General features: G+C 41.7%; 1 protein-coding gene across 1 annotated transcript; it reads right to left on the reverse strand.

Moving 5' to 3' along the window:
* Window positions 1-6,420: 6,420 nt before the first annotated feature.
* On the reverse strand, window positions 6,421-16,157 carry MSMB (microseminoprotein beta). Its single transcript, XM_037143124.2, has 4 exons — window positions 16,069-16,157; window positions 11,838-11,943; window positions 10,587-10,692; window positions 6,421-6,929 (listed from the first exon to the last, which is right to left on the reverse strand). The coding sequence occupies exons 1-4, from the start codon at window positions 16,069-16,071 to the stop codon at window positions 6,800-6,802; spliced, it is 345 nt and encodes a 114-aa protein (XP_036999019.1). The 5' UTR covers window positions 16,072-16,157; the 3' UTR covers window positions 6,421-6,799.
* Window positions 16,158-16,527: the final 370 nt, after the last annotated feature.

Genomic DNA, 16,527 nt, shown 5'->3' on the forward strand with positions numbered 1-16,527 from the left:
ATATAATAAATCTCAGAAGACAGAAAAGGACAAATACTGTATGATTCCACCTGTATGAGTTACATAGAGTAGTTATATTTATAGAGAAAGAAAGTATAAGGGCGTTTGTCACAGGCTTGGGAAAGGTGAATTATTGTTTAATGGAGACAAATTTAGGTTTGGGATGGTAGGAAGTTCTGGATATGGATAGTGGTGATATTTGCACAGCAATATTGTAACAGTGTGCAACCCAGAGGGGGGATTTGGAATGGGGTCCAGAACTCAAGGTGTCCAGGAAATATCAGAAAGATATATAGGATGCCCTCACCCCTTCTGCCCACACCTGTGAGTTGGGGGAAGGGACACGGGAACATGCAGAGCTGTTTCCTACAGCACCGGCTTTGCAGCTAACCTCCGGCATGGTCATATAACATATCTATAACTTTTAACTGGTTTCACAGATATGTTAAATAGCGGTGGCCATGCTTTGAGCCGGGAGAATGGAAGTGACTTCTACCCAAGACATGACTGGGGGAAGGTCCCCCATGGTACAGCGCCTGCGTGAGAGCTTGGAGATGATTGGCTCCATGACATGGGGCCGCACCTGCCCAGACTCATGATGGCAGCCCAGTAAAATTGGAATAATACAGGAATTTTGGCAGGTGTAAATGATTACAGGAGGAGTCGGCAATGGGGTTACAGAAGAAGGTTGGCTAGAGGATTTAAAACCAGACTCGGCAGCCACTGAGAGAGAATCACGCAGCTTTGGCCAGTGGGGGGACCTCTTGACCTTTGTCAAGAATCAAGACCACACAGCTTTGGGTTGCTCCTTTTGGCCTCTTGGTTTAGGAAGCAGGAGAGACTTTGCTTGGAATAATAGAGGTGAAAGGACTCTTACCAGTGGGCCATGAGAAGGTGCCACATGACTTTGGATTAATTGGAGATTGTGGCAGAGACACAGCTGATGGTGCCAGGAGCCTGAATAACCGACTTCTTCTTTTCCTGTGATACAGTACCTGAGATTAGGGCAGAAGGGCAAGGAAGGACTGTGTGCATCTGTGGGTATCCTAAAGGACTTTAATATTTTAATGAAGGCATTGGGTCACTACTTTAAGTCTGTATAGCTCTAAGTAAATATTTTCTTTCCTTTTCACAAATCTTTAGCATTGAGAGATGTCTTTCCTCTGGTGGCAGGCATAGGGAACCTGGGGGGTCCTTTCAGTAATAGTATTGTAACCCCCCTTGGCCCTGTTCTGTAACAATATGATTGTATTCAATACCACTTAATTGCACACTTAACAATGGTTAAAATGTTAAATTTTATATTATGTGTATTTTGCCATAGTTTTTCAATTTAAATATTTGCACCACATCACACCACAATTTTCTGCACTTCACATTTCACCACTCTGTACCTCTCACAATCTACGCGGTGTGACATTATCCACATTGGAATTTTTTGTTTATTTATGTGACCAGATGTTAAAACAGAAATCTTTTTTTGTCTCTGTTTTGATAGAGGTCCCCAATATTGAGTGCTAACTGAGCCCCAACTTTCCCAGAACGATGAAGGGCTTTACCAAGGAGATGATCATGATAGTTTTATGGATCCCACCTGAGAGTAACTCCTACAAGGGGCAAGGCAATCTCATCTGAAAGCAACAGGAAACATAGATTCATACACAGTATTGAAGAAGGCATAGTCATAGTGTAACAGGGTGCAGCCAAGAGGGGGGCCCCAAAAAAGATTTGGAATGGGATCCAGCACTCAAGGTGTCCAGGAAATATTGGGATGTCCTTCCCTCTTCCCCCCACAGGTGTGAGCTGGGGGAAGGGACAAATGGAGCAGGGTGATTGAGAGCTGTTTTGTACAGCCACAGCTTTGCAGCTAACCTCTGGCATGGCCATTTAACATATGTATAACCTTTAACTGGTTGCATAGATATTTTAAATAGCTGTGGCCAGGCTCTGAACCAGGGGGATGGAAACAGACTTCCACCCAAGATGTAACTGGGAGGCAGGTCCTCCAGGTTACTGCGCTGTGTGAAAGCTTGGAGATGATTGGCTTCATGACATGGGGCCATACCTGCCCAGACCCACAGGGGCAGCCCAGTGAAGCTGGAAGTATACAGGAGTGCTAGCAAGTGTAGCTGATTGTAGGAGGAGTCAGAAATGAAACTGCAGAGGAAAATGGGCACAGGAATTTAAACCCAGGCTTGGCAGCCATGTAAGAGAAAGCTACATGCTTCTGGCAGAGTGGGGAGCCCCCCTCTCAGCTTTGCCAGGAAAAGAGATCCACGCAATTTTGCCATAGTGCAGACCCCCACAGCTTAGGACAGGGAGGACCACGTGGCTGTGGCAGTGCAGAGAGAGAAAGCCACGCGCTTTTGGTCAGAGTGGGGACCGCCGCAGCTGAAGTAGAGAGAATCGCCATGTGGCTTTAGCAGAGAACCACCACTCAGCTTTGGCAGAGTGGCGACACCCCCACTTCCCTGTAGCTTTGGAGGAAAGGAGAGATCTATGTGGTTTGGCCAGAGTGGAGACCCCTGTAGCTTTAGTAGAAGAGGACCATGCGGCTTTGAGGTGCTCCCTTTGGCCGGGTGGCTTGGGAAGCAGGAGAGACTTTGCCTGCAAGAAGGGTGAAAGAACTCTTGCCAGTATGCCATGAAAAGGTGCCACATGGCTTTGGGTTAATTAGAGATACCGTCTGCACGGTGACACAGCCGACAGTGCCAGCGGCCTGAAACATGGACGTTTGCTTCTTTTCTGGAGTTACAGTACCCCAAATTAGGGCAGGGGGATAAGGAAGCACTGTGGGCATCCACAAAGGACTTTGATATTTTAATGAAGACATTAGGTCACTACTTTAAGTCTGTATAACATTAAATAAACATTTCCTTTCTTTTTCACAAATCTCTGGCATTGAGAGATGTCTTTTCTATCTGGCAGCGGACATAACAAAACTGGTAGGGGGTTCTTTCGGTAATAGTGTATCATGACCCTCCTTGGCACTGTGTGTGTGTGTGTGTCTGATCTGTAATGGTTTTTGGCATCCCTGGGTGGGCCAATAATTATGCCCCCCGGTCTGTTCTGTAACAATAGTCTGTATATGAAAGGAAACCTGTGGAAAAAGGGAGTAGTGGGTATCAGAGAGGCCCACAAAAGCCCCATGAGGAAGTAATCACCCTAAGCACTGCCACAAGCCCAGGGAGCAAAGACTGCATCATACTGTTAATTTACCCACCCCCCATTCTCTGTTCAATTCAGATACAGATTCACTAACAGTGACCAAAGCATTTTTTCATTGTCTTAGGGTTACCCCCGCAAAACTAAGAGGCCTACCGAGGATTGCTCAACTAGTTCAGTAGCATGTTTAAACAGATAGAGTTAGGGGAGCAGAGAATATATAAAGCTCTTTAACCAATTGCCCACAAATTAATTGTTCAACGGAGGACTTGTAATGGGATATAGTCTGGGAGGCCCAGGGCCCCCAAAAGGGGGATTTGTAACAGAGTCCAGAACTGGGGATGTCTGGGAATATAAGATATTCCCACCCCCACAAGTCTGTTTGGGGAAGGGAGATGTGGAACAGGGCCATTGAGAGTTAATTTGTATATCAATAACAGCACCATAGCTTCATACCCATATGAATAATGGTTATTTCGCATATCAACATCAGCCTAGCTAGAGAGATGGGAATGACTTTGACCCATGAATGTTGGGGAGGCAGCTTCCTGGTTACTGTGCCTGCCCAAGAGCTTGGAGATGTTTCACTCAACACCACAAAGGCCACTCCTGCCTAGACTAACTATGACAGCCAAGAAAGGCATAAACTGTGGGAGTCCTGACAGGTGTTGCTGATTGTGGGAGGAGTTGTAAATGGGGTGACAGAAGAGGTTCCACGCTGGGTTTTAAAGGCGGGCCTCCAGGTGGGAGGAGAGACAATGCAGGACTATGGACAAGGACAATGTGAGACCATGTGGGAAGAAAAGGGGTGAAAGGACTCTTGCTGGTGGGCTAGGAGGAGGTTCCATGTGGTTTTGGATTAAGATGGTGCTCGGGACTGCAGGAGACCTGCCCAGCTAAGTACAGATTGCTGGGAGGAGCCAGAAGTCTAGCTGAGCTATGGACTTCTATTTCTTTCTCCTGAGATACAGTACCCCTGACTGGCCTGTTCGGAAAAGGGAGGAAGGAAGGACTGTGTATGTTTGCAGTGTTTTAAAGGGACTTTGGGATTTTAATGGTGACATTCCACCATTACTCTAAACCTGTATAACTTGCGAATAAATGGTTCCTTCCCTTTTTACCAAACGCTGGCATTGAGAGCCACAGTTCCTAACACCTAGAGGGGGGCAAGATGAACCTAGAACAGAAAGACCCAGGGTGAAAGGGCTTGTTTCAATAATACTACCTATGCTCCCCAAACAGGTCTAATTCTGTAATAGTTTTCCCCCATGGGTTCCTTTCAGTAACTGCTTGCTGGGATATGTATGATCTGTCACATGCATACACAGTAGACTTCGTCTCTCTGTCTCATTGCTATATCCCCAGGCCCATAGTGCTGCCTGGCCCAGGCACTTAACTAAAGACCTACTGAGTGAACAAATATTCTCTAACACAGAAGCAGGAGATGATAACATTGTTACTGCTTTAAATCCCTAAATGTTGGGGGTTTTTTTTCCTATTTTAATTATTTATTTATTTATTTTTAATTTTTAATTTTATTTAGTTATTTTTCAAGTACAGTTTTTTGTCTATTTCTCCCATCCCAGCCTCCCCCGCCCCTTGCTCCCCACCTCCCTCCCATTTCCATCCCCCTTAGTTCTCATCCCTGTGTCCTTCCTATTTGTTCCTCCAAATCCCTCCCCCTTTTTCCCTTAAATTCCCTTCCCTCTCCCCTCTGGTCACTCTCCCCTTGTTCTCTATTTCAGTGTCTTTGTTTTTATTCTGCTTGCTTGTTTGTTTTGTTGTTTAGCTTCCTGTTAAAGGTGAGATCATATGGTATTTGTCTTTCAACACCTGGCCTATTTCACTCAGCATAATGCTTTCCAGGTCCATCCATGTTGTTGCAAAGGGTAGTAGCTCCTTCTTTCTCTCTGCTGCATAGAATTTCATTGTGTATATGTACCACAATTTTTTGATCCATTCATTTACTGATGGGCACCTAGGTTGCTTCCAACCCTTGGCTATAGTAAATTGTGCTGCTATGAACATTGTGGTGCATAGGTTCTTTGAAATTGATGCTTTAGGACTCTTAGGATATAATCCTAGCAGTGGAATTGCTGGGTCAAAAGGCAGGTCGATTTTTATTTTTCTGAGAAAATTCCATACTGTTTTCCATAATGGTTGTACCAGTCTGCAATCCCACCAACAGTGAACTAAGGACCCCTTTTCCCCACAACCTCTCCAACATTTGTTGTTTGTTGCTTTGTTTATGATAGCCATCCTGACTGGTGTAAAGTGGTATCTCATTGTGGTTTTAATTTGCATCTCTCTGATAGCTAACGATACTGAGCATCTCTTCATGTGTCTCTGGATGTTCTGTGTGTCCTCCTTGGAGAAGTGTCTGTTCAAGTCCTTTTCCCATTTTTTAATTGGGTTGCTTGTCTTCTTACAGTGGAGTCCTGTAAGTTCTTTATATATTTTGGAGATTAAACCTTTATCTGAGGTATCATTGGCAAATATGTTTTCCCATACAGTTGGTTGTCTTGCTAATTTAATACTGTTTTCTTTAGCCACGCAGAAGCTTTTTTTTTTAAATATTTTATTTATTTATTTTTATAGGGGAAGGGAAGGAGAGAGGGAGAGAAACATCAATGTGTGGTTGCCTTTCACGGGTTGGCCAGGACCGGCGCACCCAGGCACGGCCCGCTGGGAATCAACCGCAATTGGCCGAGCACACCAGCCACGCAGAAGCTTTTTATTTTGATGAGATCCCATTTGTTTATTCTTTCCTTTATATTCCTTGCTGTAGGGGACATATCAGTAAAAATGTTGCTGCTTAAAATATCTGAGATTTTCTTGCCGATGTTCTCCTCTAGGACTTTAATGGTGTCATGGCTTATATTTAAGTCTTTTATCCACCTTGAATTTATTTTGGTGTATGGTGTGAGTTGGTACTCAAGTTTCATTTTTTTGCACATAGCTGTCCAGTTCTCTGTTGGGGTTTTTTATGCAGCAGGAGACAACTGATATAGGAGCCCTACACTTCAGCCATTCCCCCAACTCAGAGCCCCTGGGTTTTCAATACCCCATCTGGCTGCATGTGGTCTTGGAGCTACTTCTTCCAGGTTGTCCTGCCTTATTTAACCTCTAACCTGAGGCAAACACAGAGGTATATGATGGATGCCACATGAAGGACACTCTTTGAAGAGGAAGAAAGGATAAATATGAAAAACTCAAAGCAAATACTGGCTTTGATTTCATTTGAAGACACATTTATTTTTTGAATTGTTCAGCAGATATGTAGGACACCAGAGCAGCAGAGTACAGATATATCAAAGCAAGAGAAGCAGCAGTGCCTGAGTAGGGGGTATACAATGATCTATTGGAGTGTAGGAAAACTATAACTTTTATTCATATTTATTTTTTGTTCTTTCCATTAAATGTTTGCATGTTTTAAATCAGTGCACACATAATTTACAAATAGTATACACATGTTCAAGTGTTTGCTCTATTTTTTTTATTTATTTTTTTTATTTTTTTACTGATAGGTAGGGTTACAAAACCATAGACTGTTAGAGGTCATATGAGAATGAGGTTTGGCCTGGGAGGTCCTGGGTCACCTCTGGTTGGGAGCGCTGGGCCCACTAGAAGTACATTATAGCACCCATCCACCTACAAAACAAGACTTTTCTGGATTCTTCCGCTCCACCACTGTAAAACTGCAGGTCTCCTTGTTGAAGGTTTTCTGGCACTTGCTTGTGTCATAGCTTACAGGTGTAGCAACACTGTCATTGAGACAAGAGCAAGGCCTATTAGAAGGGATAAAATGCCCAGCCTGTGTCTGAAGCAGCCCATACTCCAGCTGTCTAGGATGCCCCTCGCCAATTTACTGTCACTCCTTGGCTTGTGACCCCAAAGTGCTACCTTCAGGAACCTGGATTTGAACACATAGACCACCCCTGGCATTGTTCCTAAGTTCCATCCTGCATTGCACAGGAGAGAAGTAAGTTCTGAGATGCTGAGATGCAAGTCTGGGCTACTTTTGGCCCAGGCAGCTGGTTCTAACCTGACTTTTCTTGTTGTCCCTACTCAGGAAGTAGCCAGCAGCACTGCTACTTGAATGTGGGAAGGGAATAATTGTTCCATTCTAATGAAGAACTATCAGATTAGGAACAGGAACAGAGTCACTGCAGGCCAGGATCACAGGGTCCAGGGAGAAGCTGATGAAAACTGGAGACCATCTCTCCAGAAAAGTCTACCCACACAATCAAGGGTAAAAACAATGTTAGAGCTCATCACTCTTTCAGAACCCAACCTTAAATCTCAGATTTATATTGTCCCTGACAAAAGTGTATACAGAAGTGGCCACCACCAGGGCCCTTTGTGAGAATATTTTTTTCCAAAAGGTGACCCTGGACTTATTTTAACAAAAGAGGACAGTTCAGTCTTCCTCTCAACAGGTGATCTGGAAAACAAAGTGAGAACTAAAAATAGATTTTCCCAGGGCACCTGAGACAGAGGGCCTTAGTAGTGGGGAGGCCCCTGGACAGCTCGAGATCTAGAGAATGCAATGGGTCAAAAAAATTATCCCAGAGAAAATTTAATCAAAAGCTATCTTTTGCTATTGCAAAAGAAAAAAATCATGAAAAAAACTTGGTAAGTTGTGAGACAATTACAAGGAATCAAGCTGGCTTTGAACAGTAGAGAGAAACATGCACATTTCCTCTCTGTAGGGCAATGTGCCAGATGAGACAGGCACATGGAAGGAAAGAGGGAAGGAGCACTTTGAGTTCCAGCTGGTGCTGATTACTGTCCCAGGCTCAAGGGACACAGACTGGTATAGAGAAGACATTAATATATATTAAGTGCTATATATATAGCACCCAATATATGGGTGCTATATTGACAGATCACATTAATAAATTTATATGCAGAATCTCATTTAGTTTTCACATATACCTGATCATCCCTATTTTGCTGTGAGGAAACTGAGGCTCAGAGAGATTAAGAAATATATCCATGATCACACAGCAGGTATACAAGGGAATGGAGATTCAGATTCCATTACTCTGACTCTAGCATCAAGGCTCTTCCCACTTCATTCTTTTCTGCAGTAGGCTCATGGGACCTTTTAGAAGAGAGTTGTGTTGACAGGGCTGTAGTGATGCAGCATTGATGGGGGTGGAGGTTTCAAATTCAGGTGGAATGAATGCTTTGGCCACTTTGGAAGTAGGTGTGCTGCAATTTACCTGCAAGTATGTGTGGAGGAATAGCTCACTAGCCCTTAAACTTCACAACTACACATTGACACTAGACACAAAGACAATGTCAAATATCTGGAGCTACAAGGTCAAGGTAGAGCTGTGACATGCAGTGACCCAAATGAGACAAAACCTGGGGACATGTGTGGGGCAGCCAGCCAGAAAGCCTGATCTGATATTCCTTTTTGTTCCATTAAGCACTTAGCATGGGGCATGCTCAATTAAATGTATTTGAAACTTTTTGGACATTCAGATGTCTGATTTAAGACTAATGCTTGCTCCTCTACTCACTGGTGGTATTATAAGACCCTCTGAGGTACTTGTTACAATTCAGATTCCTTAGGCCCCTGTAGCTTCTGATTCAGTAGGTTCTGGAGTGGGCCCCAGGAATCTGTATTTTATCAGGTTTCCCAGATGAGTCTATGACCAGGCAAGTTTGGGAAACATTATTTGATCTTGATCAAACACTATTTTATATTCTTTGATCAAATCCACTTCTATTCCTCCAAAACACTATATGACAAGACTAAAGTGATCATGTCAAATGGATTTCCAGGGGTGGCCACAAGTGAAGTAGCTGTATGGATGTGGCTACCGAGGAAACAGAAAAATTAGTACCACGCTGGAGGTACATTCTGTTCTGTTGGCCCAAGTGCTAGACCTTTGGTGTCCACAGCAAGCCAACAGAAAATCATCTGCACAGTCTTTGGGCTGACACAAGTTACACTTAAGCAGTAAAGAAACTAGGGTTTAGAGTATGAGAAAAACCACAGAGTATCATTTATACCTCACACCCATTCCTTCTGCCTGTGTTCACACCCACTACTATTCTTGCAAATCTCCACAGGCCAAGGCTGAAGTCAAACCAGCTACATTCTAGAATAGCTTCAGACAACTGGGCATCATTTCCTATCTTTAGCAACCCATCTGGATATAGGTATTTAATAATAAGTATATTTATCAGGTTTCAAAAACAACTTAAAAGAAATAAGACTGAGGTGAAAGCAACTCAAATGTCTATCAACAGATGCATGCATAAATATAATTTATGTATACAATGGAACATTCCTTAGCTTTAAAAAGGAAGGAAATTCTGAGGCGTGCTACAACTTGAATGATCTTTGAGGACATTCTACTTAAATAAGCCAGTCACAAAAGAACAAATACTGTACAATCCCATTTAGGGTTGTCAGATTCATAGGGACAGAGAGTAGAATGGTGGTTGCCAGTGACTGAGGAGAAGAGGGAATGGATAGTTATTTATTGGGTAGAGAGTTTCAGTTTGAGAAAATGAAAAAGTTCTGAAGATGAATGATGGAGATGGTTGCACAAAAATGTGAATGTACTTGTCCTGGCCAGGGTGGCTGAATTGGTTGGAGCATAGATCAAAAGGTCATGGTTTCAATTTCTGGTCAGGGTATATACCTAGGTTGCCAGTTTAATGTGAACCAGAATCTCTCTTTCCCTCCCTCTCTCTTCCTTTCTCTTTCCTTCTCCCTTCCTCCCTACCTCTCTCACTCCCACCCTTTCTCTCCCTTTCCCTCTCCCCTTCCCTCTCCCTTTCTTCCTCCCTGTCTCTTTCCCTCTCTTCCTCCCCCTCTCTTTCTCCCTCTCCCCCCTCCCTCCCTCCTTCTCTCTCTCCCTCCCTCTCCCTCTCTCTCTCCCTCTGTACCCCTTTCTCTCTCTCTCTTCCCTTCTCTCTCAAAGCAATGCAAAAAGCCTTGGCTGGTATAGCTCAAGGGGTTGAGTGTGGGCTTCAAACCAAAGGGTCATTGGTTCTATTCCAAATCAGGGCACATGCCTCTGTTGTGGGCCAGGACCCCCACGGGGGGTTCATGAGAGGCAACCACACATTGATGTTTCTCTCCCTCTCTTTCTCCATCCTTTCCCCTCTCTCTAAAAATAAATAAATAAAATCTTTAAAAAAATAAATAAAAGCAATGAAAAAAATGCCCTCAGCTAAGGAAGACAAATAAATTGTGAATGTACTTAAGCCACTGAATTTTATACTTAAAATGCTAAATTTTATATTATGTATAATTTTACTAAAATTAAAAAAGAAATAACACTGAAAACTAACCCTCCTTCAGGATGAGATTTGGAAAGAGGGAGCACCTGTACCTCAAAGAACAACCCAACAGCAGCTGCACCCCTTCTTGGTCCTGCTGGCTTGGTACTTACATGTTACAGCAGTTAATTCCATCTCGACCACAAGAACACTCCTCACAGTTCTCAGTCTTCCACTCCGAGTTCAGTGGGTGAATGACTCCACTGAGATCCTTGCATTCTAAAATAATACATGTGGCATCATAAGTGGTGTCCTCAAGTCATGCAACTGGAACAAGGCTTGTAGGACATGGGGCCAGCCCCTGTCATCTGCATCCCTCCCAGAGAGGGGAAAATCTAATTGTTTTTAAGGGTACCTATGAAAAGTGCTTCCATGTTCTCCCACAGCTAAGTTTCAGTACTGTCAAGTTCCTGCCACTGACCATTTTTTCCTACAGCAAGCTTAAATCCTTCCAGATTTTATTTCAGTACAGACATTACAAGGAAAAAAAAAAAAAAAAGGTCTTCCTCTTAAATCAGATAGCTATTATGATTCTAGGAGTACTTTGGGCCAAGTTTTTTGTTTGTTTTGTTTTGTTTGTTTTTTTCTGATGGATTATCTCTGGATAAATGTCTCATTTTTGTACCTCCCTTTGCTTTGCTTCTCAACCCTAAATAAACATGTAAAACACTTTGGGTATTAAAAAGAATGTATGCCCAAGTCTTACCCCACAACAGTAAAATCAGAATCTCTGGTCATGGGGGCCAAGCTGCCATACTTTTAAAAAACTCCCCAAGTGATTCAAATATTCAGCCAAGGGTGACAACCACTGCTTTAATTCTTTTTTTTAATTTATTTAATTATTGTTCAAGTACAGTTTTCTGTCTTTTACTCCTTCTTGGTGGTCTAAGTGTGCTTGAGGAATTATTATCAGCACTACCTGAGGCTGGGTTGGACATGCAAATTTGCACCCTCACTCCAGGCTCACGGAATCAGAGCCTTTAATTTAACAAGATTCTCAGAGGGTTTACCTGAACATTGAAGTCTGAGAAGTATTACTATGGAATAATTAATGGTTCTTTGCTTGCACGTAGGGGGTCAATCAAGCTTTTAAATACACAGCTCCTTTACCAGAGATTCTGATTTATGTGTTCTTGGATGGTGCCTGAGCATGGGTAGTTTTCAAAAGCTCTCTAGGCACTTCTCATACACCTAGTGTTGAGAACTACTGTCTTATATAAATGGCAAACTGAAGCCTCTCATTTCATGCCATTTGGTATCTGTCCTAACCCTCCTTCCCATGTAGATTTAAAGGCCTTGATATGTCAACAGGTTATACCTACCAGGCTGCAGTAAAATAATAAACTTGAAAAGCCAGGACTTACCATTAAGTAAATCACCTGGAGTGTTTTGGTTAGGTATAACATAGCACTGTGCATTGCATAAAGTCACGCAGTTCACCAAAACCATGATGCTGCCCAAAAGAGCATTCTGTAACGTAAATAAGGGTCAGGAAGGAAAACAAATAAATTCAGAGGGCAGTCATTGACTGGGTGTCCTGTAGGATGACCCCTGCTGGGCTTTGGCAGGTGGTTTAAAGCTAGAGCCTCTACCATCAAGTAATCAAGCAAAAGAACAAGACCTACACAAGTTACTAAAATAAACTGAAAAAGGTGTTAAATGTGAGTCGAAGATCATAGACTGATAAAAATAATAATAATGTTCTATTTTATTGCAGAGGAGGTTTGGGGAAGCCTTGCAGATAGTTGATTTTTTTAGCCTCTCTGCAGAGTATATATAATTTATATAATTTAAAAGACAGAAATGAGGGAGTAGAAGAAAGCTTCAAGAAGATAATAAAATGTTAACAAAAGGAGTAAGAAAATGCTATAGGAGACTTGATGGAGCTGAATTAACTGGAATTCTTAGACTATGAGGGTAAGAACTTCATTTTCCAGGTAATAAAGGCATTGTTGATGGCTTCATGAACATATTAGTTCATCTAGCTGATACTGGCTCTGCAGGACAAAATAAAAGTATCAAGTTGCTTTTTGTCATCATTTTGAGATGAGCAAACTAAATAAACAAAGAAACTTTATATGGCAATTTTCAGGAACCTTGTAAAAAGGAGGTGAAGTGAGAGTGCTTGTTCTGTAAGATGTCAAAAATTAATTATGAACTGATATTACCTGAAGTAGCGCATTACTGATATAAGAATAGAATGAGAAGGGAACAGCAAAGAAACCCCAGAAAGTATATTTATAAATACATATAAAAGTTTACTATAAGATAAACTTAGTCTTTGAAATATTTAGACAATGATTATTCAATAAATAATATTAGAACAAATGGTGGATTATTTTGAAAAGAAACAAAGTTAAATTATAGTCAACTATAATTTAAAAACTTTAGTCCTGGCTGGTGTGGCTCAGCTGGTTGGGCATCATCCCACAAACCAAAAGGTCTGGGTTTCAATTCCCAGTCAGGACACACGTCTGGGTTGTTGGTTCAGTCCCCGGTCAGGGTGTACACAAGAAGCAACTGATCAATATTTCTCTCTCACACTGATGTTTCTCTCCCTTTCTTTCTCCCTTCCTTCCCCTCTCTCTGGAATCAATTTTTAAAAACCTAAAGGCCATAAACTAATCACAGAAAATATAAGTAAATATTTATCTTATTCTAAGAATAAAAAAGAAAAGAAATTGTTTCGAATATGTAAAAGTTATAAGTCAATAAACAGAATTTAAAAAAACAATTACCAAATTTGGAGAACAGCATTATCAGATAAAGAATTTCTGTATATAATGGGAAAAATAAAAATACCCTGGTAGAAAAATGGCAAGGAAAATAAAGTGGCATTTCTCATATACACACAAATACAACTGATGAATAAACATGTGGAAAAATTCAACTTACTGATGAGACAAGAAATGTAAATATGTAAATAAAATAGAACCATAATGTGATGACAAAAATAATTATTTTATTTCTAATCCCCCATGGGAAATAGAAGTATATCTGGGCAGTGAATTGTATAAGAATAGTTTATGTTGGGATAATCTTTATGGAGCACAATTTGATCATGTATATCCACATTCTTAAAACAGTTTACAATATCTGACTTCACCTTTTTCACTTCTAAGGCTTGATCTTAAGAAGAATGGCACACAGAAGGAGACAGACTTCTCAAGGATGCTCACCATAACAGGGAAATGGAAATAATAAAAGTGCCCCAAAACAGGAATGTTTGGGACACATGGTGATTCGGGGGGAAAAAAGAACTGGTAAAGTTAGGTGGTAAGAGAATATGAAATGACATAAATGATCACTAATATGACTAAGTGAAATAAGTCAGGTTACAAAAAGATTTGCATGGTGTTATTCCTATAATGTAAAAAAAGGTCCACATAGAGGGAAATGCTCAGAAAAAGATTAAAGTTTTTGTATCAAATTTTAACAAGTGGTATTTGAGCTATGGGACTTTTCTTTGGGCTTTTCCTCTTATTTTCTAAATTGTCTCCAATGAAATGCATTGGTATTATAACCAAAAGAAATAAATCAATTCCTACAAGAAACTCTCAATATACTTAGCTCACATCAGAACTTGAGGTTGCACTTGCTCTCTGCGTTTTATACTGTTGCATAATATTCAGCTTATGATGATCATGGAAACCTGAAATTTTTCTCAACAATAAATTAAATTAAAAAGCCAGCATTACTGGCAGAGTCTGTGCTCCCTTCACACAGAAAGAGGGCTCCTGGGGGGTGCTGGTGATCACAGGAATCTTGGAGGTCTGGTTTTATCTAGTCACAGAACAGAGTCACAAAAGGGCACAAACCAGGGCTGCAGCATAGGGTGAGTGAAGGGTACAGAATTTCCAGATCTCCTGCTGCTCTGAGCAAGGCATTCTAACTGACAATTCAAGGATGGAGTCCAAACACGGTGACAGGAGATAGCAAAGTATACAGTTTTGAGATTAACCACTTGCATATAACCTCCATGGGCTGGCTCTCTGTCTCCGTCTGTCTGTCTCTCTCCCAGCCTCAGTTTCCTTCCCTGTAATAACAGAGATTCTCCTGCTTGGATGGGCATCAAAGCAACCCAGGCTTAACAACAAATACAATCTGAAGCTCATTGAAGAAGGGCAGGGCCAAGGCCTTTTCATGTTTACCTAGTCCCCCAGGCAAAAAGCACAAGAAACATGATCAAAGCTGGTGCTGCTATAATGTAGATAATATGAATCAGTGGAATATCTTGTAAAATAAAATACAGACTTTGCTTTGTTGGGACTCAAAAAGTCCAAATTTCTAGCAAGCTCCCAGGTGATGTCCATGCTGCTGGTCTGAGGACCAAGGACCACCTCAGTAGAAAATCTCTGAAGTTCTCTCCTGTTCCCATATTGTTTCTCCACGTCCCTTCCCTCCCTTTCCTTCCTTTGCAGCATTCAGTAAAGATGAGCACCTAGTATGTGCAGGAACAGCAACAGTGCAGCTTGAGGCAGGCTTTTGTTGTATTTTCTGGATGGTATGGCTTCATGCCAAACTTAGAGTGAAGCAGTGCTTAGAAATAGTGTCCCTTCAGGTAAGCTGCTGCTCCTTGGGTCTCCCACACATGATCAAGAGTCAGGTGTCTTTAAGGGTTCTAAGCAGGGCAGGGAGGGATGTTGCCAGCTCTACAACTTACAGTCTACTCTGAGGCTGGAGGAGAGATCTGAATGGAGTAGCAGGCTCCTAGCCCACTGTTTTTCTACTATTCCCAGCTTTGTCTTTCTGAGACAGTTTCCGAGGTGTGGCCTGGGGGAGGCTTTTCTATTCCTATTCATTGACTACCTCCTCCCTCTGTTCCACTGCATCCCCTGAGCAGCCCAGCTCCTACACTTTCACTGGCTTTAGCAAGATACTTTACAAAAGACCAAGTCTGAAATAAAGACAGAAAGGAAGAATAGATGAATTCTCATAGATTTTGATGCAAAATTTTCTCTTAATACAACATGATACACTAAAAAGAGCCTGGGGGATGGTTCTAAAATTTTGCTGAATATTAAAATCACCTAGGCAGCTTTAAAAACCCCCAATTCTCAAAGACACACTGTGGACCAATTAATTCAGAGTATTTGGTGCAGGAGTCAGATGTCAGTATTTGTCAAACATGCCCAGGTTTGGGAGTCACTGAAATAGAGAGAGGGACACCTGGGTTCCTGTTTCAGCTACCCACAGGGTAGTGACTGCTTCTTCCAAACAGGAGGCTCATTTTCTCATCTGTAAAATGATTCAGTGCTATAGCTCTGAAATTATATTAATTCACAAAACACTCAGGAATTAGAGACATACAAATAGCCTAACTGAATCCCAAAATTACTGGAAGAAACAACAGCTTCGATCTTAGAGAATAGAAATGGTGCTAAATTCATTAAGAGTTTTCTCAAGCTCCCAGCCTCTCATTATACTCCACACACTGAATTGCAAGTAATCTATAAAAGATTCATAATTAGGCTCACATTTATCATTAAATTATATCCAGTAGAAACACACATCACAGCACATTAAAATAAGGAACATACTGTATATACTGTTTTCTTCTACTGGCCTTTATGTATGAAACAACCAGTTACTTACCATTTTAATGAGCTAGAATCCTTACAAGCATATACATCCAGGGACAGTCACAGCAAACTTATATAGGAGTGGAATACCACCTATCTGGCATGATTAGGAAAGATAATGTGCCAAAGGCACACCTGGTGTTTACCAAGGATTAACCATTAACAGGAAACTGGTTTCAGATGATTTATGAGTTATTCAGAACTAGATCTCCACCCTAATTATATGTTTACTCTTGCAATTTCCAACCCTGATGTGCATTTGCCCTTGACATGAAAGAGTAGAGAAGAGAACTCCCCTTTCCTGAGCCTCTCCCCTAAGTTGGGTGGATGGCTAGGCACATGATATGCTATCTTATTTGATTTCACAGAGGAACAGAAGCTCAGGACACCAATCACACAGCCAAGATGTAAAGCTAGACTTCAGAGAGACATTAGAATGGTTCAGTGGGTCAGCCCAGAAGGCCTAACAGGG

The sequence above is a fragment of the Artibeus jamaicensis genome, unplaced genomic scaffold, assembly GCF_021234435.1.
Source record: "Artibeus jamaicensis isolate MK-2021 breed Jamaican fruit bat unplaced genomic scaffold, CSHL_Jam_final contig_468, whole genome shotgun sequence".
In the NCBI taxonomy this organism is placed as follows: domain Eukaryota; kingdom Metazoa; phylum Chordata; class Mammalia; order Chiroptera; family Phyllostomidae; genus Artibeus; species Artibeus jamaicensis.

What these genes read in the sequence shown, in the direction of transcription:
- MSMB (XM_037143124.2), bottom strand. An exon ending in TCCAGGTGATTTACTTAATG is followed by an intron (nt 10,693 to 11,837) that starts GTAAGTCCTGGC and finishes GTATTATTTTAG; the next exon opens with AATGCAAGGATCTCAGTGGA. An exon ending in GGAATTAACTGCTGTAACAT is followed by an intron (nt 6,930 to 10,586) that starts GTAAGTACCAAG and finishes TCTCAATGACAG; the next exon opens with TGTTGCTACACCTGTAAGCT.